Source organism: Pipistrellus hanaki (assembly GCF_964339955.1).
Source record: "Pipistrellus hanaki genome assembly, chromosome: 6".
NCBI classification, from domain to species: domain Eukaryota; kingdom Metazoa; phylum Chordata; class Mammalia; order Chiroptera; family Vespertilionidae; genus Pipistrellus; species Pipistrellus hanaki.
This window is the reverse complement of record NC_140508.1, coordinates 10,732,567-10,757,878: the sequence shown is the minus strand read 5'-3', so window position 1 is coordinate 10,757,878 and position 25,312 is coordinate 10,732,567. Positions and strand designations below refer to the sequence as shown.

Below are 25,312 nucleotides of genomic sequence, written 5' to 3'. Positions count from 1 at the left end.
TGCTCCCTCTGTGGAAGTGCTCTGACCACCAGGGGGCAGCTCCTGCATTGAGAGTCTGCCCCCTGGTGGTCAATGCGCATTATAGTAACCGATTGTTCGGCTGTTTGATTGATTTGTATATTAGGGTTTTATTATATGGGATATATGTAACACTTTTCACATTGCAAGATGAACTGAAATTTTTCATCTGGTGAAAGAATGATGGAAATTGTAGTATTTGAAACTTAGATTTATTCCTTATTTATTGAAAGTTGTATGGAATACATTGTATGCAGTTTTCTAAGAATGAACTGGAATGGCATAGTCCTGAGACTATAAAAACTGAAAGAGTTGTTGGGAGATTTAAAAATGTATTTCTTTATTTACAACATATTGCTTATACTCTTGATTAATTGCTCTTAATTACCCTCCATGCTCTTTAAATTAAATAAAAATTAACAAATATTCATTGCAGTCTGAGAGAAACCTCATTCAATGCTTAAAGCATTGTGCAGAGCAGTGTAGTGTTTCATTTAATGAAAGTAACCCATAAATGCTGTAGTCATTCCTACCTTAGTAGTCTTCAGCAAGACCAGACAGTATTATGAGAGAAAAAGAAGAGTAGGAAAAACTTCTACCCAAATATCAATGCTCTTAAGAAATCAATGACATGGTTTTTAAGAGTTTAAGTAATTTTAAAAATGAACATCATTTGAACACTTCATAACATTGTAGGCTGAACTCTAGCTATAACTGACACAAAACATTAGGTAAGTTTAGCAGCTTTCAGGTGTATAATAGTGTTGTTACCTATAGTCGCCCCGCTGTACATTCGGTCCCTGGAACTTATCATCTTACACCTGGAAGTTTGTACTCTTGGTAACCAACATCTTCCAATTTTACCCACTCCTCAACCCCTGGCAACCTTAGTTCCACTCTGTTTCTGTGAGTTTGGTGTTTGTAGGCTCTACATATCAGTGAGATCATACAGTATGACAAGTGACTCCCCCCCACTCCCCTCCCCCCAAAGGTAAGGTCTTTATGTTATGAGAACTTACCATTTTCCATTATGGGTCTCCTTAGTATAATGGGTGGGACATTTTGTAATTGCCACTCCAATTAAAATATTACAGTTTGGTAGCCTGTTTGAAAGCTTTAAAAGACAAAAAATAAAATCACTAAAGTCTAAAATATTTTAACTGAGACTAATCTCTCATAATGATCACGGAAGGACCCACACATCATTGGGCTCCCCACAGCTGTGTTGCTATTGAGTAAAATTCTGCCATCCTGGAAAATTCTTCAAGTTCCCAGCAACGAACCTCTCTTTGGTGCTGGTTTGATATACCTCTTGGTTCTTGTTTGATATACCTCTTGGTTCTTAGACCTGATTGTATTGCCTTTGTACCAACTTATACGACCAGCTCAGTTCATCACTTATTTCTGACACAAGGTACAACATTTTTAATGATAATAGATTTTCCATGCATCAAAGTTCTGTAGCACATCTGTCAAAGGTTTGCTGTACACTGAAAATCACTACCTTGATATTTAACATTGGTACATAAGATACAGAAATATATTTGATGAAATGAATTAGGGTAGAAGATGAGTTTGCAAGGCAGGGCTTTGATGATAGAACTTCCCTTGCAGTTTCTTTGTTGAACTCCAGTTCCAGATCTGTTCTCACTCTTTCATTGTCACTGAATAACTTTTTTTTCTTATCGTTAGCTTGGCAAGAGATAAGCTATTAATTACTTGTAGAAAATTACATAGAAATGAATCGATATTCTATTTATTGTGTCGCCTCTACTTTGAAAGGCTATAGCCCTGTTTCTTGCAACTAATCTCAGAATTCTTTAACTTTAGTGTGTGCACATATTTTTTTTTTACCTTTCATCTTTTATACCTTGCAACTGAACTTAATACTAAGTATGAAGTATAATCTTAATTTTCATATTCTTTGGTATAAATGGAGGTTAAGGTAAGTTTCCGGATATCTAGGCTATTTAGAAATTAAGCTGAAGATATTATTTTGAGGATTTCATATAGCTTTTTATGCTCATTTTGGATCTCCCTTTATCTTCTTGTGTTTGCTTTTGTGAATGAAAAGAAAAAAAAATTAAGTTGTAACCCTGTTTTAGTGGTACTGTAGTTCAGCAACTATTGGAAAGTTAATATGGAATATATTCTTGTGATAGTTTTTTCATGTCTTAACATTTTAAGTTGAAGGCATTTGATTGCTAGGACATAATGGAAATGAATTTGACTGTACCTCATTGACCTAAAATATGACAATGAACAGAAATTATAGATGAACTTCATTTTATTCAGTACTGTTTATGAAACTAGTTAATAAGACTAGTTAATAAGAAAACTACAACTCAAAACCTCACTCTTTAATATTAATATATTATGTAATGTAAAATACAGGAGGTTACATATTTGAGAAATTAAAATTCTATAAACAGAACATATAGTGTTATGCATGCTTAACCTTAATCCTAGTGAATGATATTGGAATTGGACTTTACAACAGTTTTATAACCTTGGAGTTAAATATTATTTTGTATTTCCAATTTCCAATAGCCAGAAATATAGCCAGAGTTAGATTTTTTTTTTCTAATAATAGCATTTAGGATTTTTAAAGTCATGATTTTAAAAATGATAGACATTCCAGGTTTTAGTCCTGATATTTTCACGTTTTACATTTGGAAAATGTTCATAAACTTTCATAAACTTAAAATATGTATCTGAGTGGTTTTTTTGAAACAAATATAAATGCCATTTGTTTATTTTCTTCTCTGATTTAAAAAAGTTATTGCAAACTTGATGCTATTTTACTCATCCCTTGAATCCAAATTGGGCAAAGAGAAAGCCCTTTGATCTCCGTAGTTAAACCATAGCTGTCAGTCTGGATAAGCCTTGTTCTGAAATGATTCCAGTTACCGGGTTTTCACTGTGATGTGTGCGATTTGTCATGTTTTCTTTCTAAGGAACTCGAAAGAACTGAATGTGAAATCAAACTTGAATTGGAAACTGTAATCAAAACTGGCAGACAAATTGATCAGAAGCAGCAGACCGACAGCCCCAAAGTGCTGGACGAGCAGCTGACTTCTGTGAAGGTATTTTATAACAACCTGGATGCTCAGGCGAGGACAGCCCCGCCCCGCCACTTCTCTCTCTCTCTCTGTCTCTCTCTCTCTCTCTCTGTGTCTCTCTCTTGTGCATTTTATTTTATTTATTTATCTAAATATATATTTTATTGATTTTACACAGAGAGGAATTGAGAGGGATAGAGAGTTAGAAACGTCGATGAGAGAGAAACATCGGCCAGCTGCCTCTTGCACACCCCCCACGGGGGATGTGCCCGCAACCAAGGTACATGCCCTTGACCGGAATCGAACCCGGGACCCCTCAGTCCGCAGGCCGACGCTCTATCCTCTGAGCCAAACCGGTTTTGGCTCTCTTGTGCATTTTAAAATTTAACTTCTGGGAGAAACTGTGTTTAAATTTTATAGTATTAATAATGTGTTCAGTGATTCCAATAATGTTTATTAATTTTTAAATGTGCTAATATTCCAATGAGTACAAATTGTATTGAAACTTATTTTTAATATTTAATCCAGATTCACTTTATATTTTCAATGACTATTGACATTTCAAAAGTAAACTTAAAAAATAATAGTCCCTGTTTAAACTCAAGTTATTGGCTTATACCAATATAAATTGAATTTAGATTGATATTTCAATTGAATAGGCTACTGAGCCGTGTTCAAACATCAGGTTCTAATAAATCTTATGTCACAAGAAGGTCACATTGGTATAGCAGGATTTAAAATCCTTTCAGGAAACAGCTATCATTTGGACATTTTAGTGAATCGGCCAGGAATGGTGCGCCATTTACTGACTGGATCCAACAGGCTGAGTGTCTTCTCTCACTGAGAATCTCAGTCTTGAAACCAGCGAAGTAAAAAAAAAAAAAGTGTGGAACTGAAAACTTGGCAGTATTAGAAAGCTGTGTTAGATTACATTTTAGATCCTTCTTGCATTATTAAATAGTAACTGAGTTTCTATAAGAGCCCAGAGAAAACCAGCTAAAATGTTATCACTTTCAAACCAGTGAAAATGGGCAGTCCCTACATTTCCTGACTGTTTTCCTCACTTCTGCAAGATTGGGTTGTTGATTTTGATTCATTTTGAGGCGCTATACCACTGGATCACATTTCTCAGCGCATCATTTTGGCATTACACTGCGGAAGTTCTTTTTGAAATGTTATATTTATTTATTGACTGGGCAATATATGCATGGGAATGGCTCAGACCAGGCTCAATCCAGTGGCTGTGTCACCTGGGTCATGGTCTTCCCCTCTTCAGGCTTCACCATCCTCCTTCGGATCTTTAGTTTATATGGAGAGGCCTGACCATGTCAAAAAAAATGTCTAGTTTACAAATAACCAAATTTGGGAAGTGGATAAACTATGAATTATATTTTAGAAAAGCTCCCTTTTCAATGGCCATAATCCCAGCCACATTATAAATGTGCTGGTGTTCCCCCGAGGTCTGTTCTTGTAACACATAAATGCAGAACTCTAGATTAAACATCTTGTTATTTACACGATGATTTTGGTCTTGAGTTTTGGGTTCATTTAGGAATTGTAACCATTTTCAGAGTCACTAACTCAATGAACATGTATTTGTGATCATTTTACTATACTTTTGAACTTACAGGGGAATATCATTTTTCAGAAGCTCAATGTAGAGACAGTGAAACTATGAAAGAAGCTACCTCAATTCACGAGTAGATGAACTGTGGTTATTTGCAAATAGTAGCCAGCATTTATTAAATTGTAGCCATCTACAAGTAAAAGAATTCAACTCCTTAAGGACAAGTGTGTGGCCCATCACCTTTGTTATTTTGAAAGTTCTGATTAGAGGACACAGAAAATAGAATTATTAGGGCAGATAAGTAGTCCACTCAGTTTAGCTTAGTTTTCTCTGAAGTTAGGGTCTTAGGGCCTTTTATTGTTTTATGTAGGATATTCATGTTCTATAATATTGTTCTCCAGCGTCAAGATTGTATATTGAATTACTGTATGTTATTTTAATCAAAACCCAATTAAATTTCTTGTTATGTTATCAATACTTATTTAACTTAGTTACATTTTTTAACAGTGAGGCCCTGAGGTCTTAAATATAATTGTGAGATTTAAAAAATGGTGAAATAATAATGATATTAAAATGTTTCATTTCATATGGAAGTTTATGATTTGCAGCATGTTTTCCTGTCCTCAGTAACTCAGGAAAGAACCTGTTATGCTTTCCTGTTTGCTAAATGAGTTTCGGTGGCATTGGTCCTAAAGCGAAACATATCTGTTTAAGATTAGGCTGCAGACGAAAATTAGAATAGAGATTGATAAGGGTTTGCATAGCAAAGCAGGGCAAAAATATAAAAAATCAAAATACAGTTTTAAAAAATTTGGTTCCAAGTATTGTACTTTTCCACAAAATAATCTTGTGCTTTTTTTCCGGTTAATTGTGGGGATATTTTAAGAGATATACATTGTTATTTTTAATGATTTTACAGGAAATTCCCATTCAACAGAGGAGAAGAGGCCAACTAGCTTCTGGAATTAAAGCCTCACTTATTTCTCAAGAGTATTTGGTTGAGATTACCAAGCTTTTCCGTTCTATGGACGATGCTGAGTTATTACTTAATGCTCCCGAGCTAACCAGTCACCTGTATACAGACTTATCTGTTCAGGAAAATGTTCTGAAGGTAAATCTCCAGGCAGGGCCTTTGAATCGCTGCAGTTAATGTAGAAATAATGCAAGGAATTTGTCATTGTGCCTACCTAGATGATCTGTAGCTTTTAAATCTTGGACCAAAGATTTAATAATGTGTATGAACAATAAACCTTTCCTGTATTTACCAAAGAAATATTATAAAAAATTAATTTTTAAAAGTAGATGTGGATTTTTAGTATGCAGTTACTTTTTCCATCCTCAGAGACTTTTTTTTGATTTAAAAACTTCTAAAAAATTTCTATATTGATTAAAGTATCACATATTTGTCCTCATTCCCCATTTCCATCCCAAACCCCTTCCCAACTATGCCCCCACCCACCCTGTTGTCCGTGACCACTGGTTAGGCTTACATGCATGCACACAAGTCTTTTGGTTGATCTCTTCCCCTTACTCCAACCCTCTCCTACCTTCCCTCTGAGGTTTGACAGTGTGATCGATGCTTCCCTGTCTCAGGGTCTGTTTTTGTTCCTCAGTTTATGTTGTTCATTATTTCCCCTATGTGAATCAAACACCTGCACAAAACATATTGCCTTCTTATAAACTGGACTGCCAGTTGGATATGAAATGTCAGCATTAATCTTGTCACCTATCATGATTTGATATTGGCCAATGGTTGGGGTCTGGGATGGGATATTGATTGTAAGTTAATTAGGGATCTAGAAGTTTTCAGTTAATTCACAAAACTATTAAGTATCATTAAGGCTTGTTCATATAATCTGATTATACTTATGCTAGAGGCCTAGTGCATTAAATTGTGCACTTAGAGGTGGTACCTCAGCCAGCCTGCGCCCCCTCACAGTGTGGGAGCCCTCGGACATCCTTAGGCTCCTGCCACCCGCCACTGCTGCTGCACTTCCAGCCATGAGCCTGGCTCAGGGCTCTGGCTTAGCAGCACTTCCCCTGTGGGAGCACAGTGACCACCAGAGGGCAGTTCCTGCATTGAGGGTCTGCCCCTTGGTGGTCAGTGCACATCATAGCGACTGGTCATTCTACTGTTTGGTCAATTTGCATATTAGCCTTTTATTATCTAGGACATGAGGTCACAATAAAATTGCTGATAGAGTTGATGGCTTTGATTGACAGCTCATTTCTGTCATTTAAACTAGCATTTTAAATATATGAAAACATAAATGATTTTAGCTTAAGCACTTCATTACCTGTACAGAATGTTATAGAATTTTTTTATTTCTGGACAAATGCCACATGGGACATGTGCTAGGATCTTTTTTTCTCTCACCATTGGGATATCATGTAGTGTTCTTTACGCTTTGGTCAATACCGGGTATTATTATTATTATTTTTTTTAAGTTTCCAGTTTTGATTAGTAAATATTATTATATTTCATTATCTATTAAGTAAGTATTATACCATATACATTTTTCATCTGTGATTTCATTCTTTTTTACCTTTTTGCTGGATCTTGTTAATGTTTGGCAATATATTTGTAGAATATCAAAGTCCAACTGGACAAGCTCGGAGAGCAGATCACAGTCATTCACGAGAAACAACCAGATGTTACTACACAAGCTTCTGGACCTGAAGCTATTCAGATCCAAGAGACACTCTGTCATTTGGATTCCAACTGGAATGGAATCAACAGGATGTATAATGATCGTAAAGGGTATGTGTAAATTAAGTTAAATTTTAATTTAAAAAAATAACTATAAGCTCATGAGCCATGACAAAGGTCACATGTACATTAAGATTAATGAGAGTATGTTTCACATCCTTGGAAGAGGCTCTGTTTAATAAATTGTGTTGAGTGTAGTTCCTTAAAGAAAGAGGAAAGAGATTACATATAGGTAGGTGATCATTTGCAACATAATATCTTAATAATTAAAGGAAGCACCTTTAATTTTAAATATCTAAATAGTCTCCATTTTCTTTAAAATAACTTAAGGGTTTTCATTAATGTTCACTTTCCCAACATGTTGATGATTAATGTGAGAGACAGGAACAGATAATTGGAATCCATATATAACCACAAACTCTTTAAAATTAACTTGTTAAGTAAAATGATTTTGAGCCTCCGTCTTTCTAGATTTTGACCAAGCCTATTAATAGGTGGAATTAAAAAAAAAAAACACGAGGAGATTTTTGGCAGTAACTGGGTATATAGTAGAAAGGCAAATAAGATGTGAAATAAAAGCCCAATATAAAGTACCATGTAAGAGAAAGTTAACACAGAAAAGTACATCGGAAAACTTTAGAGACATATACACAAAAATTAGGCATCATGGTCTTCATCTTTTTTGTTTCGTTTTGTTTTGTTTTAGCCTATAATCACCTATGTGTGATTATATAATCTTTGAAAAGATATCTTTCAGTGGCCTTTTGGTATATTTATTTGTATGGATTTTTAAATTCATCTGTATGCATTTAGAGAATATTGTTTTAAGTATACCTTTATGCATACTTCTATCTAATTAGACTTGTTTATTAGATAAAGATTAAATTGTTAAAAGTAATAACATCTTAAGGCTCTGCACTGCATTATGAGATTGGTTATTATACTCTTGCCAACAGTATATGTGAAAGTTAACCGAACACTTGTTAACAAGGAAAGGTTGTTTGTTGTTTCTTTCAGACCTCTGCCAATTGTATAGTGAAGATTGCATCTCAATGGATTTTCAATTCTTTGTCAGCGACATTTCAATATTCTTACATATGTTTAATGGCCCCAGTGTTATTTCTTCTGTCAGTTGTTAGGTCATATCTTTGCTCAGTTTTCTATTATGGTATTACTATTTACTGATTAATAGTAAAGAGTTTTTTTTTTCTACAGTAAGGATATTACCTATTCATGTTTCTTGTTTATTGCTTAGTCCCAGCTTTTCATATGCTGTCTAATTTTGTTAACGGTATTTTTTGATGTATGGGTTTAATTTTACATAATTATACTTTATGAGTCTTTTTCCTTCCTGATATTGGTTTGTTTCATGCTTACAAATTACTTTTTGTGTGATATTAGTTAAATATTTATGTATCCTTTAAAAACAATTTTTTTTGATTTAAAATGATCATTTAATAGCTAAGCCACCTGAATTTTATTTTTAAATATGTTTTGTATTAAGGCTCCAGGTGGGTGGTTCTATATACTGACTGTTCAGTATCAAGCCTAGGGACCCAGGTAGGCAATGGTAACGTCATCAGAAACCAGGAACTGAGGTGGTGAATGTTTTTGGGGAAAGATATCAATGCCAGTTGCAATATTTGAGAAAGCAAATTTGTATGTTTCTAGATTAAGGCTTGGATTTTGAGTCCTTTGACTCTCTGGAAGTCCATAGACCTTCACAATTCCATACTGCCTCCCATATGAACTGACCGTGATCAGAAAGGAGGTGATGACTTAGTGCCTCCTAGTTGAACATTTCTCTTTCTCTCTCTCTCTCTCTCTCTCTCTCTCTCTCTCTCTCTCTCTCTCTCTCCTGTCTCTCTCTCTCTCTCTCTCTTTCTCTAATATACGGATATACTGCTTAGATTTATTTGGTTTACTGTTTATATTCTCAGTGTCTTTGGAGTGCCTTTCTAGCAACATCTTTTCTTTATTATTGCAGCATCCCCAAAGCTGAAATTGTGGCTGTTATTTAGTTACTGCACATTTTTACCGAAGACGATAAATATTGTTTTAATGTTTTTTTCATAGTATTCTGTTTGAAGTGCTCTTAATTTTGTCATGCCCAATAGAATGTTGCTTGCTATGGGCACTTAACAAATATTAACTACATTTTCAAAATTATGTTCATGGGAGAAGGAAAAATAAACATTATTTTAGAGTTAGAGTTGTCAGGGATTATTTTATTATTTTTTAAAATAGTAATATCTTTTTATTATATAGAGTAAGAATTTTATTAATATTAAAATCTCAGGGGTATCTTCCAAGCCTTTCCCAGCACCACTTAACAAAATGAAAAGGCAGAAGGAAAGTGTTTAGGATCTGACTGCAGTAAAACTTATCCTTCTTTATACTTATTTTATACATTCTAAATATGACTAGCACTGGGCTTTGACTTTATCTTATTTCTAAAGGAGAGAGGATTAAATGGGCAACTCAGTAGTCCTTTGTCTCATTGCCTAACCTGGGCTTTGCAGGCACTTCCATACTGTACTATGGATTAGTCATTGCACAGAGGGTGTTAGTTTGCTAGAGTTACCTTAATAAGACACCACAGGCTGGGCGGCTTACTCAACATACATTTATTGTTTCCAGTTCTGGAGGCTGGAACTCCAAGATCAAGGCTCCAGCAGGGTTAGTTTGTATTGAGGCCTTTCTTACTGGCTTGCGGTTGGCCACCTTCTCCCTGTGTCCTTCATGTCTTTTTCTCTCTGCTTTTTTCGGACACAGTGAACGATATCTCTGGTGTCTCTTCCTTGACTTATTAGGATACCAGTTGTGTGGGGTTACGGCCCCACCCTTAAGACCTCATTTAAAAAAATTACCTCCCTGAAGGCCCTATCTCCAAATAGTCACTATAGGGGTTAGGGCTTCAACACATGAGTTTTGGGATCACTATTCAGTCCATCACACAGAGAATAAGGGAGGGAAAGGAAATTTTGAAGTATTTTGGCATTTTGGGTTCTGTTCTACCTGAGAAGTAAAACACCATAATTTTTTCCCTAAAAGAATAGAGTAATCATATTTGACATTTCATGGTATTAGAAATGTTAATTGTTGAAAGTTGGGTGGGTTAACTGCCTGTAGCTAATCCATCTTGATTTTCCAAACTGAAGAAGGCTGTCTTTCCAGGTAATAAGCTGCCTAGTATGTGTGCGTATGTGTGCAGGCATGTATGTGAAAGAAAGGGGGGTAGGATGGTGCTTGAGCCAGTTTCTTGGTACGACACCTTTCTCTAAAAGGAATCATTAACTGTAATCCATTACGAAAACTGATCTTAGAGCAGTGAGTTGTGAATTCACTGATTTTTGAAGCTTTCAGTTTAAATTAGATTTGAATTTATTTAGAAAAAAATGTTTCAAAGCAGTCCTGGAAAGTTTGGAAACCTATTTTATGTTCATTTTTGTCCTCTAGTTATGTTGACAGGTCTATGGAAGAATGGATAAAGTTCCATTGTGATATAAATGACTTTGGTTTGTGGACAACGGAAGCTGAGGAGTTACTGGCTGATGCCTTGGCTCCAGATGGTGAGAAAGCCAGGGCGCACCAGAAGGTGAGTGCTCTCCATCACAGGATGCAGATCTGCTACTAACTGCCATATTCCTTCCTTCTTCTTTTTTCTTTTATTTCAGAGAGGAGAGAAGAGGGAGAGATAGAAACATCATTGATGAGAGAAAAATCATTGATCAGCTGCCTCCTCCATGCCCTCCACTGGGGTTGTGCCCTGTTCAGGAATCGAACTATGATCTCCTGGTTCATAGATCGATGCTGAACCACTGAGCCACACTGGCTGGGCCATATTCTTTTAGTATGTGGCATTTAAGATATATTTCAAAAGTTAGAGCTAAATATATGAATTTTTAGATGCATTACAACCTGCAAATTTTATTCCAAATCTATTTTTCAGTCATAAAGGCTTAGGAAACATTATTTACATTTTTAATTAAATTTTCGTGAAATTTAATTAAAAATACTCTTTAGTGGCTAATATGAAAAAAAAATATTAAAAAAACTTATATTTATGCCCGGCCAGTGTGGTTCAGTTGATCTATGAACCAGGAGGTCATGGTTCGATTCCCAATCAAGGCACATGTCTGGATTGCAGGCTGGGTCCCCAGTGTGGGGCATGCAGGAGGCAGCCAACCCATGATTCTCTCTCATCATTGGTACTTCTTTCTCTCTCTCCTTTTCCCTCCCTCTCTGAAATCAATAAAAGTACATTTAAAAATTTTAAAAAAAATATATATATATTTAAAATGACACACGTAAAATTTTGTACCCAAGACTAAGGCAGAAAGATATCAGCATACCTCACCCCTGTTTTCTGTACTTAGCACTTATTGCCACTTCGTATTTTTGATAATTATTATAAAAGTAAATTATTCGTGAGCTATGTCAGGGCAGCTGCTCATGTAAGTCTAATTCAGTCTTGGAAAATATAACAGTAGCAAAATCAGTTCTGCTAATAAAATAGGGCTTTAAACATAACGGTCGAAAAGCAAACAAAATTTCAATTTACCATTGTTAAAAGATTTTCTCTTTTATTATATTTTAAAAATGTATTTCATGGAGAAGATTCATGAGGCATTAACAAATACATTTATTTTTTCTCATATACATGTTATTTTTAGAAATATAGATGAGTGACTAAATTTAACTTTAAAATATTCTCTTTAAATCTGTTGCTTAAAAATTTAGAGACCAGTGAAGCAATGTCTCAAGAAAATGCAGTTTACCTATCTGTGGTAGGACATAAGGGCATATGGATTTATTTTTCCTTTTGATATATGCTTTCAAGCACATATTTGGGAAAAGTTAAGCAATCTAATTTAATCAAACCTGATTGATGCTTATGCTTCAGTTGTAAACAGCTCAGCTGCTATTTTCTCTATATTATTTATTACCCTGTTTCACCCTATGACATCCACAAGCGTGGGTGAGATTTCAAAATGGATTTTGTGTAGTGCGCTTACTGAAATTTAATGAAAATCTTTTTAAGTGCCTTTTTCATGAACATAATGTATCCCATGACTTTGTTCCTCTAGCTGCTAGAGTCTAGCATGTAAATTAATGCCTGGGAACCTGGGGGATTCCTTGCATCAGGAAATGTTAACTTAGTGTCAGAATTCATCTTGGGCTGTCCTCTGTTGTAGGCACTTGAGGAAAGCATTAGCAGTCACCAGCCCGGTGTTTCAGCCCTCAACGCCTCCTGGGACGGGGTTGTCCAGAGACTCGGCCCCACGGATGGGAGCGCCTTAAAAGACAAGCTGGACCGCCTAAATCAACGTTGGGCTGCGATCATCGCAGAGGTGAAGGATCGGCATCCAAGGTGACTGAGCCTCACTAAGCTAAGGGCACAAGGATAGACATTTAGGGCAGGGCCTTTTAAAGATACAATCAGAGAAGTCCAGAGTTCTCGTGTTGCCTGATATTACTGACAGTTAAGACCTGCACTGTCCATGTTATGCATTTTAGAACCCTCCTCCTAACTGAATGTTCAGGCTGTCCATGAAGTCCCACTTTTTGTGCAGTAGGATACACGTGAAACTTGCCTTGCTCTTTTTATTTCTGACTGTTGATTGTGATACGGTGACCATGTGGCAGGAACTGGAAGTAGTTGAAAGAACACTCTGGACTTCTGGTCTGAAGATCGGGGTTCAGGGTCAGGCTTCTCACTTGCTCATTTCCTGACTGGACCTTGGGATCTTCATTAGTAATCCTCTTGCTAGGTCGTTCTTAGTCACAGGGTGTGCTGTGCTCATATATGTGTCAGTGCTTGGCAAATAATAAATACCTCAACTCTTCCAGGTAACAGGATACATATGATGTATTGTTGTTTGTTCTTATGCTAAATTATGTTACAGTGTCCCAGATTTTATTAGGGTACCTTCTGGTTGTAAACACTTTTCCAGTGACTATAAAGTTCAACATTATACATGTGCTATATATTGCTTTAAAATTATTTTGAAGTTATTTTCCTGAGATGGTTAATAACTAATGGATAATTTCTAATTTGCTTAATACATTCTGTCTTATGAATGAGCTTTTTTGGGGTGGGTTAATGGTAATTGTAGGCTAAAAGTTTCCAGGTACTTTTTCCTGCTAATCTTAACTCTGTAGATGATGTATTATTTTAGAACAATGCTAATATTTTGTGAACGGCCAACCTAATATCTTCTTAAGTCCAATACAGGCATACTTTGGAGATATTGTGGGTTCGGGTCCAGACCACTATAATAAATCCATCATCACAATAAAGCAAGCCACACATATTTTTGGGTTTCCCACTACATATAAAAGTTACATTTAAACTATACTGTAGCCTATTTAGTGTGCAATAGCATTTTGTCTAAACAATCCATTATGTACCTTAATTAAAAAATACTTTATTGCTAAAAAAATGCTGACCATTATCTGAGCCTTCAATGAGTCATATCTTTTTGCTGGCTTGAGGGACTTACCTTCAATTTGTAAGAAAATGCAATTCCTGTCAAACACAGTAAAATGAAACACAATAAAGTGAGGTATGCCTATATTATAACATAAAATATTCAAGTATGACTGTTTGGCCTTTGGTTGTTTTTTATAGAATAACAACATCTATCATTTTGTGTGTTTTGGTAAGAAGCAATAGCAGTTTGGGTGTCTTGGTTGAGAGTTTGCCACAGAGCGGAGACAGCGTTTGGCACCTTGTACACAGGCCCCATTTAACTCCCTCGAACTCTCTGCTAGTACAGGGTTGAGGAGCCTTTCCTCTGCCAAGGGCCATTGGGATATTTATACCATCATTTACAGGCCATGCAAAATTAACAACTTAAAAATTAGCCTGCTATATTTGGTCAAATGTTTAATTAACTCACCCCTAATGCCTTGGCAGGGCCAGACAAAATGATTTCTCGGGCCTTACAGTGCCCAGAGGCTGGGAGTTCCTCAGGCCTGCTCTAGGCCACCAGCAGGCCCATTCGTACAGCTTTACAAACTGAGGCTCAGAGAGGGGCGGTCCAAGGTCTCACACAAAGTTATTGATGATGCTAACTTATGCTCTCAAGTGCAGTTCTGTACAAACTTGGGAAGGCCACAGACCTCTAGCTGAGTTTTCTCTCTGTAAATAAGAACTGGGATATTTTCGTAGAGGAGTGTCATAAGAATTAAATTAGAGTGTTTGTGAAAAGCATCTTTCCTGCAATGCCCCCTACTGGGGCTCGAGCCTGCAACCTGGGCATGTGCCCTTGACTGGAATGGAACCTAGGACCCTTCAGTCCTCAGGCTGAAGCTCTGTCTACTGAGCCAAACTGACTAGGGGAAGAAGAAAAGATTTTAAGGAAAAAATGCTATGTTCTGATGAAGATGCAGTGTTGTCGCCAGGTGGGGTGATGAGCCATGGCATTTAGGCCTCTCAGGGGAAAGATCCTGAAACAGAGCTTTGAAGTATTTATACCATTTCCCATACATTCCGCCTGGGGAGGGCCTTCTAGGGAAAATAAGTAGAACAGGCAAAGGTGGGAGGGAGGCATGAAACAGTATGGCAGGGGAGAGACCTGCCAAGGTTAGAGGGAGACGAAGGTTCAGGGACCAGGGCCACGATTGGAAGCTGAGGTTCTTAGGATCTTCTATGCCATGCCCATGAGTTTACATGGGGAATCTTTCCAGCTTGAAAATTATCTATTTGCCAGGTCTTCTAAAGAAAAGGATGTACCCACTGGCATAGTAGATATTAGCAACAATACAGAAATTCTAAAGCTTTTTTCAAATGGATCTCTGTGAGCTGTGCTAATTATAGCTTCCAGAACTAACACATTGAAGCCACTACTTATTTTAATCTTTTTTTTTTTTAAAGAAAAGAATAACGTACCTCTTCTCCAACATCTGATATTTTAACTAAAGTGCTTGTTTTTATAAATTCGTGGTTTAACATCACTTCAGTTAGTCATTTATCTTAACTCAGAGCCACGTTGGCACTTTAAGAGCTTAGATGTGTACTGTTATCATAGTCATCGAAAAAGCGCACGTTTCAATCTGTTTTGTATTGAGTGCCTGTAGTTAAATAACTGCACAGGTCAACAGCTCACAGTGTTATTTCTTAATGAGCAATTGTTGTCTACTGTTAGAACATGAATTTAAAGCTTGTTTTTATTCATAAGGATAACGTTTAAAATGTAGATTATATTTAGCTAGTCTACAGATGAAAATTTTGTGACTCAAATAAGCAGTATTGAAATAACTTGCTATTTTCCTTCATAGGTATATTTTCAAAATACTAAATTAGTCATGATTATGAAACATGAAACATTTAAATGCCAGCTTTTTTTTTTTCTTTTTTAAATGCAAGTCTATAATAGTATTTTAGGTGTTTCCAAAGTAGTTATTTTAGTGAAATACTCTTTGATACAGAGGGTAAATTACCTGTTTTGGTATTTTTAGTCTTAACAATAGTACTGTTCTTGATTTTTTTGTTTTTAATTTTGAAGCAGTATTTCCTCCTAATGGATACTTAAATTTAAAAACTTGTGACTTTCATTAGTTTTTTAAATATTAAAATACCCTCTTTTAAATATTACTGATTCTCTACTAAATATATATTTATTTAGAATATATATTTTTTTGTGGTTGAAAAGACAAAATTATAGCCATAAAAATATGGTGATACAATGTAATTTATTAAAAAATTGCATAATAATTTACATTATTAGCTATAAAATTAATGATACCACCCCAAGCTCTAAATAGCTTTCAAACCCTTTCTTAAAAATAAATAATCTTCTTTGTCATATGAGTTCTAATCATACTCTCATCTTCTGACACATGGATTATATACTTATAAATGTTATTCTTATAACATTTAAATGATCTAATTAAGACAGTTTCTTTTTTATATTTATAATAACTATTTGTGTCCTTATGTCCTTTAAAACTTTTCTTTATTTTCTAGATTTCTTTTTATGAGTAGGCTATATTTAAATATCAGTTTTACTTTAATGAACCAACTAGATTTCCATTTTCTAATACTTGTAAAAAAATTCCATTTTCAGTATCCTTTCTTTCTTTCCTGTGAATAAAGTGGAATAATAGTTGCCACCTAATGTTAATAATATCTCATGTAATGAAGTTTTTCTCTCTCTATGGAGTAATTATGTGCCTTTTCTTATACTTTTAGATCAAAACACTTTTCATGGTTCTTAAAAAGTCTATTATGTTGAACAGTGGGATCTAGCTTAAAAAATTCTTATTATTAAATTTCAATATAATATTCATGATGAGAGAAAATAACAGTCTTTAGTTTCAATGTTTTTGGATTTAATAAAGGAAGAATTCTTACATTATCAAATAATTGGCATTGCAGAATGTATACATTATTATTGACACATTAAAACGTATTGAAATAATTATCAGGAGTCATTTCATTTGCGGCTTACTTAGTACGGATATGCAAGGCAAATGTTTGCTTTTCTGCTTAATTGGATAATTTGTCCCAATATTTTTCAATAATATCTTCTTTTAGAATATATGGGAAAAATGAGCAAATAATGGAATATAAGAGTAGAACAGATGAGATTACCTGTTGGTTAACAAAGGCCGAGAATGCTGTGCAAAAGAGATCCACCACCGAGCTGGAAGAAAATTTCAAAGAATTAACGGTAAGTGGTTTGTCTCTACATTTGCCAATTGTTTTTTGATGCACGCACAGTTACACTAAAAATAAGATAAAATATTACAAGGAGAAAAAGGTAAGAAACTTTGTGCTTTGTGGTGTATGTCGTGAACTTTAAAGAGGGATATCTTGGACTTTCCCTCTAAAGAGCAGCTGTCTTTTGTTCTTGCAGAGGTAAGGCTTCCCTAATAGAAATGAGAAATCGTGTGGTCTCAGTATTAGACCTAAGGTTTTTAGGATACTTTAAGTAGACATTATCATTGTAGAATAAATTATTGCTTTGAAGTAAAGTTTTTGCTTTTGGATTTAGAAGATAATTGCTAATTACTAGCTATAAAGTTGAGTTTTGTAGAAACAAGAAAACTCTTAAGTGACTTGAGACCCAGGGTCATGGTTGTATTAATACAATCTTTTCTGTTTATCTACAACCTACAAGGGTTGTTTATAACTGTTTATTTATGCTACATATAAAATACGTAAGGATATATAAATAAATATAATCAAATAGCCATAAATTTTATATCTTTTTGTGTTAAGAATTGAAAGACTTATTGCAGAACATAAACATACTGTGTCCATATTTTTATTTTATAAAAGAAGAAATTGGGTGAGTATGTGAATGAACACAAAGGCATGCATCAAAGTTTGCCTAAAAGGATGCCTACTAGAGATTTTGTCTAAAGAAGTAAGATTGAGGCATTTTGGAAACTATTAGTAACAACAAAAAAATACTATGTGGGAAACAATTACTAAGTTTTCTTTTCAAAATGTGACATCAAATAGCCAACAAACTTGTTCCTGTTTTAACTACAAATTTCATTCATTTTCTTGGAATATTTGTGGGCCATTGCAAAGGGCAGGACAGTACAATAGGATCTGTAGAGATGAGGTAGAGAGAGATGCATCCAACCCTTTTTATGTTGTTTTGGCCTTTCATTGGAACGGACATCATTTGCATCATCTAAGAACAGAATGTTAAATTATCAATGTAGATAGGAGAGGATATGACTCTATTATGAGACAGGGAGCACCCAAGTGCACATTGCAGGAGGTTGGTCGTTCCCGTGTCAATTACAATTTGTTGAGATATGTTCAGGCTTCTTAGAAGTTTATTGTCTACTTAAGAAGTTAAAAATTTACATTTGTAAAATACCCAAAGTATGTTAGTTTCTAATATAGTTCTTGAACTTTCTCTAGTATGACACACTTCTAATCATACCTCTCTTCTGACACCTTTAGGACTTAAACCAGGAAATGGACGTGCAAGCTGAGAAACTCAGATGGCTGAATAGAACTGAACTGGAAATGCTCTCAGATGAAAGTCTGAGTTTACATGAAAGAGAAAAAATGTCAGAAAGCTTAAGAACTGTGAATTCCACTTGGAATAAGGTGTGTATTAAGAATTTCTTTATGGTAGAATCTCACTGATTTTACTGTACGTAGGCGAATTATGAATGTCCAAGAAGAACCAATGCTGACTGTGCAGAGAATTCCAACAAAAGCACTTTGGGAAATACTATTCTGGGATATTTAATTCATCCATGCAGTCATTCATTCCCTGAATAGGGTTTAATCGAACTTTCACTTTACGCCAGTCACCATTTTAATACAGCAAAGAGTATGTCACTCCTTCTAATCCAAAGAGTTTATTGTGGGGAGACAAGTAGCTAAGCAATTATAACATAGAGGGATCCATAGAGATATAAAAGTAGGGCATATACCTGGCCTTAGGGGGTAACTGGATGGCTTTTCAGAGGAGATCATTTCCAAGCTAGTTTGTAAAGCATGAATAAGAATTGGAAAGATGAACAGTGGGGGAAAGGGCACTGCAGAGAGAACAGCAGCAAGTGAAATGGTCTAGAAGAGACAGAGAATGAGCACAATGCACTTGGGTCCTGGAAGTGACTCAGCATGAAGTAACAAATGAGTGATGCTGGCAAACATCAGATCCTGGAGGCCGCACCATGCATCACAAGGAATTTAAGCTGTGTCTTGAGAACAGTTCATCGCTTTGAGAGCAGTGGGCAGCTGTCAAAGGTTGTAAAGCAGGAGAAAGTTACCTTTTGTAAGCTGACTATAGCTGAACTATAGAGATGGATGGAGTGATCCTAGGATGGATGTTCTTAGGATATCAGGAAGTCAAGTAACTCCTCTTAGCAAAACCCACTATCAGATCAGGATAGCTGATCTGGAAAGATCAATTAGTTATTAACTCTGTAAAGGGGGTTTCAGGAGACAGATGATGACTTAGATTTGGACATGTCTGAATATCTAATTGCCAGACTGAAAGTATATTTTTGAGAGTCCTTGGCATCTTTAAACTCTGTGTGGTAGATGTAACCATTAGAAACCAGGACCCAGGGAGAGAAGCCTGAGTCAATGGTAGAAACCAAAACTCCTACCCTTTAGAATGTTAGCATTTGATGGATGGGCAGATGAGAATGAGCTTATAAAGGACACTTAGAAGGTCAGAGAGAGTGGGAGGAAAGTCAGGAATACAGACTGTTCAGAGTTCAAGGGAGGGTGTGTGACAGCATTAAATGTTACAAAGGGCCAAGACAGCTAAGGACTGAATGGCGTTCTTTTTTTTTAATTATAATTATTTTTATTTTATTTTATTTATTTTTTTTATTTCAGAGGCGATGGGAGAGGGAGGGAGAGAGAGGCATCAGTAATGAGAGAGAATCATTGATTGGATGACTGACTCCTGCATGCCCCCTGAGACCAGGGAATGTGCCCTGGCTGGGAAAGGAACCATGATCTGGTTCATAGGATGATGCTCAACCACTGAGCCACACGGCTAGGCTGGATGGCATTCTTGATAGTAATGTTGGTGGAGTAGGGTCTTAAGCAAGACTGCAGTGGTAGCAGAGCTATCACGTAGGGTAACACTTTCTCTTTAGGAAACAAGATCACCTTTATTTATATGGTACTCTTCTCTTTCCACTTGGCCGGATGCTATAGGTATCCGCTCTGTGGTGCTCCCTCTGTGGAAGTGCTCTGACCACCAGGGGGCAGCTCCTGCATTGAGAGTCTGCCCCCTGGTGGTCAATGCGCATTATAGTGACCGATTGTTCGGCTGTTTGATTGATTTGTATATTAGGGTTTTATTATATGGGATATATGTAACACTTTTCACATTGCAAGATGAACTGAAATTTTTCATCTGGTGAAAGAATGATGGAAATTGTAGTATTTGAAACTTAGATTTATTCCTTATTTACTGAAAGTTGTATGGAATACATTGTATGCAGTTTTCTAAGAATGAACTGGAATGGCATAGTCCTGAGACTATAAAAACTGAAAGAGTTGTTAGGAGATTTAAAAATGTATTTCTTTATTTACAACATATTGCTTATACTCTTGATTAATTGCTCTTAATTAACCTCCCTGCTCTTTAAATTAAATAAAAATTAACAAATATTCATTGCAGTCTGAGAGAAACCTCATTCAATGCTTAAAGCATTGTGCAGAGCAGTGTAGTGTTTCATTTAATGAAAGTAACCCATAAATGCTGTAGTCATTCCTACCTTAGTAGTCTTCAGCAAGACCAGACAGTATTATGAGAGAAAAAGAAGAGTAGGAAAAACTTCTACCCAAATATCAATGCTCTTAAGAAATCAATGACATGGTTTTTAAGAGTTTAAGTAATTTTAAAAATGAACATCATTTGAACACTTCATAACATTGTAGGCTGAACTCTAGCTATAACTGACACAAAACATTAGGTAAGTTTAGCAGCTTTCAGGTGTATAATAGTGTTGTTACCTATAGTCGCCCCGCTGTACATTCGGTCCCTGGAACTTATCATCTTACATCTGGAAGTTTGTACTCTTGGTAACCAACATCTTCCAATTTTACCCACTCCTCAACCCCTGGCAACCTTAGTTCCACTCTGTTTCTGTGAGTTTGGTGTTTGTAGGCTCTACATATCAGGGAGATCATACAGTATGACAAGTGACTCCCCCCCACTCCCCTCCCCCCAAAGGTAAGGTCTTTATGTTATGAGAACTTACCATTTTCCATTATGGGTCTCCTTAGTATAATGGGTGGGACATTTTGTAATTGCCACTCCAATTAAAATATTACAGTTTGGTAGCCTGTTTGAAAGCTTTAAAAGACAAAAAATAAAATCACTAAAGTCTAAAATATTTTAACTGAGACTAATCTCTCATAATGATCATGGAAGGACCCACACATCATTGGGCTCCCCACAGCTGTGTTGCTATTGAGTAAAATTCTGCCATCCTGGAAAATTCTTCAAGTTCCCAGCAACGAACCTCTCTTTGGTGCTGGTTTGATATACCTCTTGGTTCTTGTTTGATATACCTCTTGGTTCTTAGACCTGATTGTATTGCCTTTGTACCAACTTATACGACCAGCTCAGTTCATCACTTATTTCTGACACAAGGTACAACATTTTTAATGATAATAGATTTTCCATGCATCAAAGTTCTGTAGCACATCTGTCAAAGGTTTGCTGTACACTGAAAATCACTACCTTGATATTTAACATTGGTACATAAGATACAGAAATATATTTGATGAAATGAATTAGGGTAGAAGATGAGTTTGCAAGGCAGGGCTTTGATGATAGAACTTCCCTTGCAGTTTCTTTGTTGAACTCCAGTTCCAGATCTGTTCTCACTCTTTCATTGTCACTGAATAACTTTTTTTCTTATCGTTAGCTTGGCAAGAGATAAGCTATTAATTACTTGTAGAAAATTACATAGAAATGAATCGATATTCTATTTATTGTGTCGCCTCTACTTTGAAAGGCTATAGCCCTGTTTCTTGCAACTAATCTCAGAATTCTTTAACTTTAGTGTGTGCACATATTTTTTTTTACCTTTCATCTTTTATACCTTGCAACTGAACTTAATACTAAGTATGAAGTATAATCTTAATTTTCATATTCTTTGGTATAAATGGAGGTTAAGGTAAGTTTCCGGATATCTAGGCTATTTAGAAATTAAGCTGAAGATATTATTTTGAGGATTTCATATAGCTTTTTATGCTCATTTTGGATCTCCCTTTATCTTCTTGTGTTTGCTTTTGTGAATGAAAAGAAAAAAAAATTAAGTTGTAACCCTGTTTTAGTGGTACTGTAGTTCAGCAACTATTGGAAAGTTAATCTGGAATATATTCTTGTGATAGTTTTTTCATGTCTTAACATTTTAAGTTGAAGGCATTTGATTGCTAGGACATAATGGAAATGAATTTGACTGTATCTCATTGACCTAAAATATGACAATGAACAGAAATTATAGATGAACTTCATTTTATTCAGTACTGTTTATGAAACTAGTTAATAAGACTAGTTAATAAGAAAACTACAACTCAAAACCTCACTCTTTAATATTAATATATTATGTAATGTAAAATACAGGAGGTTACATATTTGAGAAATTAAAATTCTATAAACAGAACATATAGTGTTATGCATGCTTAACCTTAATCCTAGTGAATGATATTGGAATTGGACTTTACAACAGTTTTATAACCTTGGAGTAAAATATTATTTTGTATTTCCAATTTCCAATAGCCAGAAATATAGCCAGAGTTAGATTTTTTTTTCTAATAATAGCATTTAGGATTTTTAAAGTCATGATTTTAAAAATGATAGACATTCCAGGTTTTAGTCCTGATATTTTCACGTTTTACATTTGGAAAATGTTCATAAACTTAAAATATGTATCTGAGTGTTTTTTTTGAAACAAATATAAATGCCATTTGTTTATTTTCTTCTCTGATTTAAAAAAGTTATTGCAAACTTGATGCTATTTTACTCATCCCTTGAATCCAAATTGGGCAAAGAGAAAGCCCTTTGATCTCCGTAGTTAAACCATAGCTGTCAGTCTGGATAAGCCTTGTTCTGAAATGATTCCAGTTACCGGGTTTTCACTGTGATGTGTGCGATTTGTCATGTTTTCTTTCTAAGGAACTCGAAAGAACTGAATGTGAAATCAAACTTGAATTGGAAACTGTAATCAAAACTGGCAGACAAATTGATCAGAAGCAGCAGACCGACAGCCCCAAAGTGCTGGATGAGCAGCTGACTTCTGTGAAGGTATTTTATAACAACCTGGATGCTCAGGCGAGGACAGCCCCGCCCCGCCACTTCTCTCTCTCTCTGTCTCTCTCTCTCTCTCTCTGTGTCTCTCTCTTGTGCATTTTATTTTATTTATTTATCTAAATATATATTTTATTGATTTTACACAGAGAGGAATTGAGAGGGATAGAGAGTTAGAAACGTCGATGAGAGAGAAACATCGGCCAGCTGCCTCTTGCACACCCCCCACGGGGGATGTGCCCGCAACCAAGGTACATGCCCTTGACCGGAATCGAACCCGGGACCCCTCAGTCCGCAGGCCGACGCTCTATCCTCTGAGCCAAACCGGTTTTGGCTCTCTTGTGCATTTTAAAATTTAACTTCTGGGAGAAACTGTGTTTAAATTTTATAGTATTAATAATGTGTTCAGTGATTCCAATAATGTTTATTAATTTTTAAATGTGCTAATATTCCAGTGAGTACAAATTGTATTGAAACTTATTTTTAATATTTAATCCAGATTCACTTTATATTTTCAATGACTATTGACATTTCAAAAGTAAACTTAAAAAATAATAGTCCCTGTTTAAACTCAAGTTATTGGCTTATACCAATATAAATTGAATTTAGATTGATATTTCAATTGAATAGGCTACTGAGCCGTGTTCAAACATCAGGTTCTAATAAATCTTATGTCACAAGAAGGTCACATTGGTATAGCAGGATTTAAAATCCTTTCAGGAAACAGCTATCATTTGGACATTTTAGTGAATCGGCCAGGAATGGTGCGCCATTTACTGACTGGATCCAACAGGCTGAGTGTCTTCTCTCACTGAGAATCTCAGTCTTGAAACCAGCGAAGTAAAAAAAAAAAAGTGTGGAACTGAAAACTTGGCAGTATTAGAAAGCTGTGTTAGATTACATTTTAGATCCTTCTTGCATTATTAAATAGTAACTGAGTTTCTATAAGAGCCCAGAGAAAACCAGCTAAAATATTATCACTTTCAAACCAGTGAAAATGGGCAGTCCCTACATTTCCTGACTGTTTTCCTCACTTCTGCAAGATTGGGTTGTTGATTTTGATTCATTTTGAGGCGCTATACCACTGGATCACATTTCTCAGCGCATCATTTTGGCATTACACTGCGGAAGTTCTTTTTGAAATGTTATATTTATTTATTGACTGGGCAATATATGCATGGGAATGGCTCAGACCAGGCTCAATCCAGTGGCTGTGTCACCTGGGTCATGGTCTTCCCCTCTTCAGGCTTCACCATCCTCCTTCGGATCTTTAGTTTATATGGAGAGGCCTGACCATGTCAAAAAAAATGTCTAGTTTACAAATAACCAAATTTGGGAAGTGGATAAACTATGAATTATATTTTAGAAAAGCTCCCTTTTCAATGGCCATAATCCCAGCCACATTATAAATGTGCTGGTGTTCCCCCGAGGTCTGTTCTTGTAACACATAAATGCAGAACTCTAGATTAAACATCTTGTTATTTACACGATGATTTTGGTCTTGAGTTTTGGGTTCATTTAGGAATTGTAACCATTTTCAGAGTCACTAACTCAATGAACATGTATTTGTGATCATTTTACTATACTTTTGAACTTACAGGGGAATATCATTTTTCAGAAGCTCAATGTAGAGACAGTGAAACTATGAAAGAAGCTACCTCAATTCACGAGTAGATGAACTGTGGTTATTTGCAAATAGTAGCCAGCATTTATTAAATTGTAGCCATCTACAAGTAAAAGAATTCAACTCCTTAAGGACAAGTGTGTGGCCCATCACCTTTGTTATTTTGAAAGTTCTGATTAGAGGACACAGAAAATAGAATTATTAGGGCAGATAAGTAGTCCACTCAGTTTAGCTTAGTTTTCTCTGAAGTTAGGGTCTTAGGACCTTTTATTGTTTTATGTAGGATATTCATGTTCTATAATATTGTTCTCCAGCGTCAAGATTGTATATTGAATTACTGTATGTTATTTTAATCAAAACCCAATTAAATTTCTTGTTATGTTATCAATACTTATTTAACTTAGTTACATTTTTAACAGTGAGGCCCTGAGGTCTTAAATATAATTGTGAGATTTAAAAAATGGTGAAATAATAATGATATTAAAATGTTTCATTTCATATGGAAGTTTATGATTTGCAGCATGTTTTCCTGTCCTCAGTAACTCAGGAAAGAACCTGTTATGC

General features: G+C 35.5%; 1 protein-coding gene across 1 annotated transcript; it reads left to right on the top strand.

The window, feature by feature from the left end:
• Window positions 1–1,951: 1,951 nt before the first annotated feature.
• LOC311624784 (utrophin-like) lies at window positions 1,952–19,000 on the top strand (the record flags this gene model as incomplete). The annotated part of the gene is made up of 8 exons (XM_084888401.1): window positions 1,952–1,963; window positions 2,976–3,104; window positions 5,567–5,758; window positions 7,236–7,408; window positions 10,817–10,955; window positions 12,556–12,731; window positions 16,902–17,037; window positions 18,291–19,000. 8 exons carry the CDS (start codon window positions 1,952–1,954, stop codon window positions 18,477–18,479), a joined length of 1,146 nt encoding a protein of 381 aa, XP_084744527.1. The 3' UTR covers window positions 18,480–19,000.
• Between the last annotated feature and the right edge of the window lie 6,312 nt (window positions 19,001–25,312).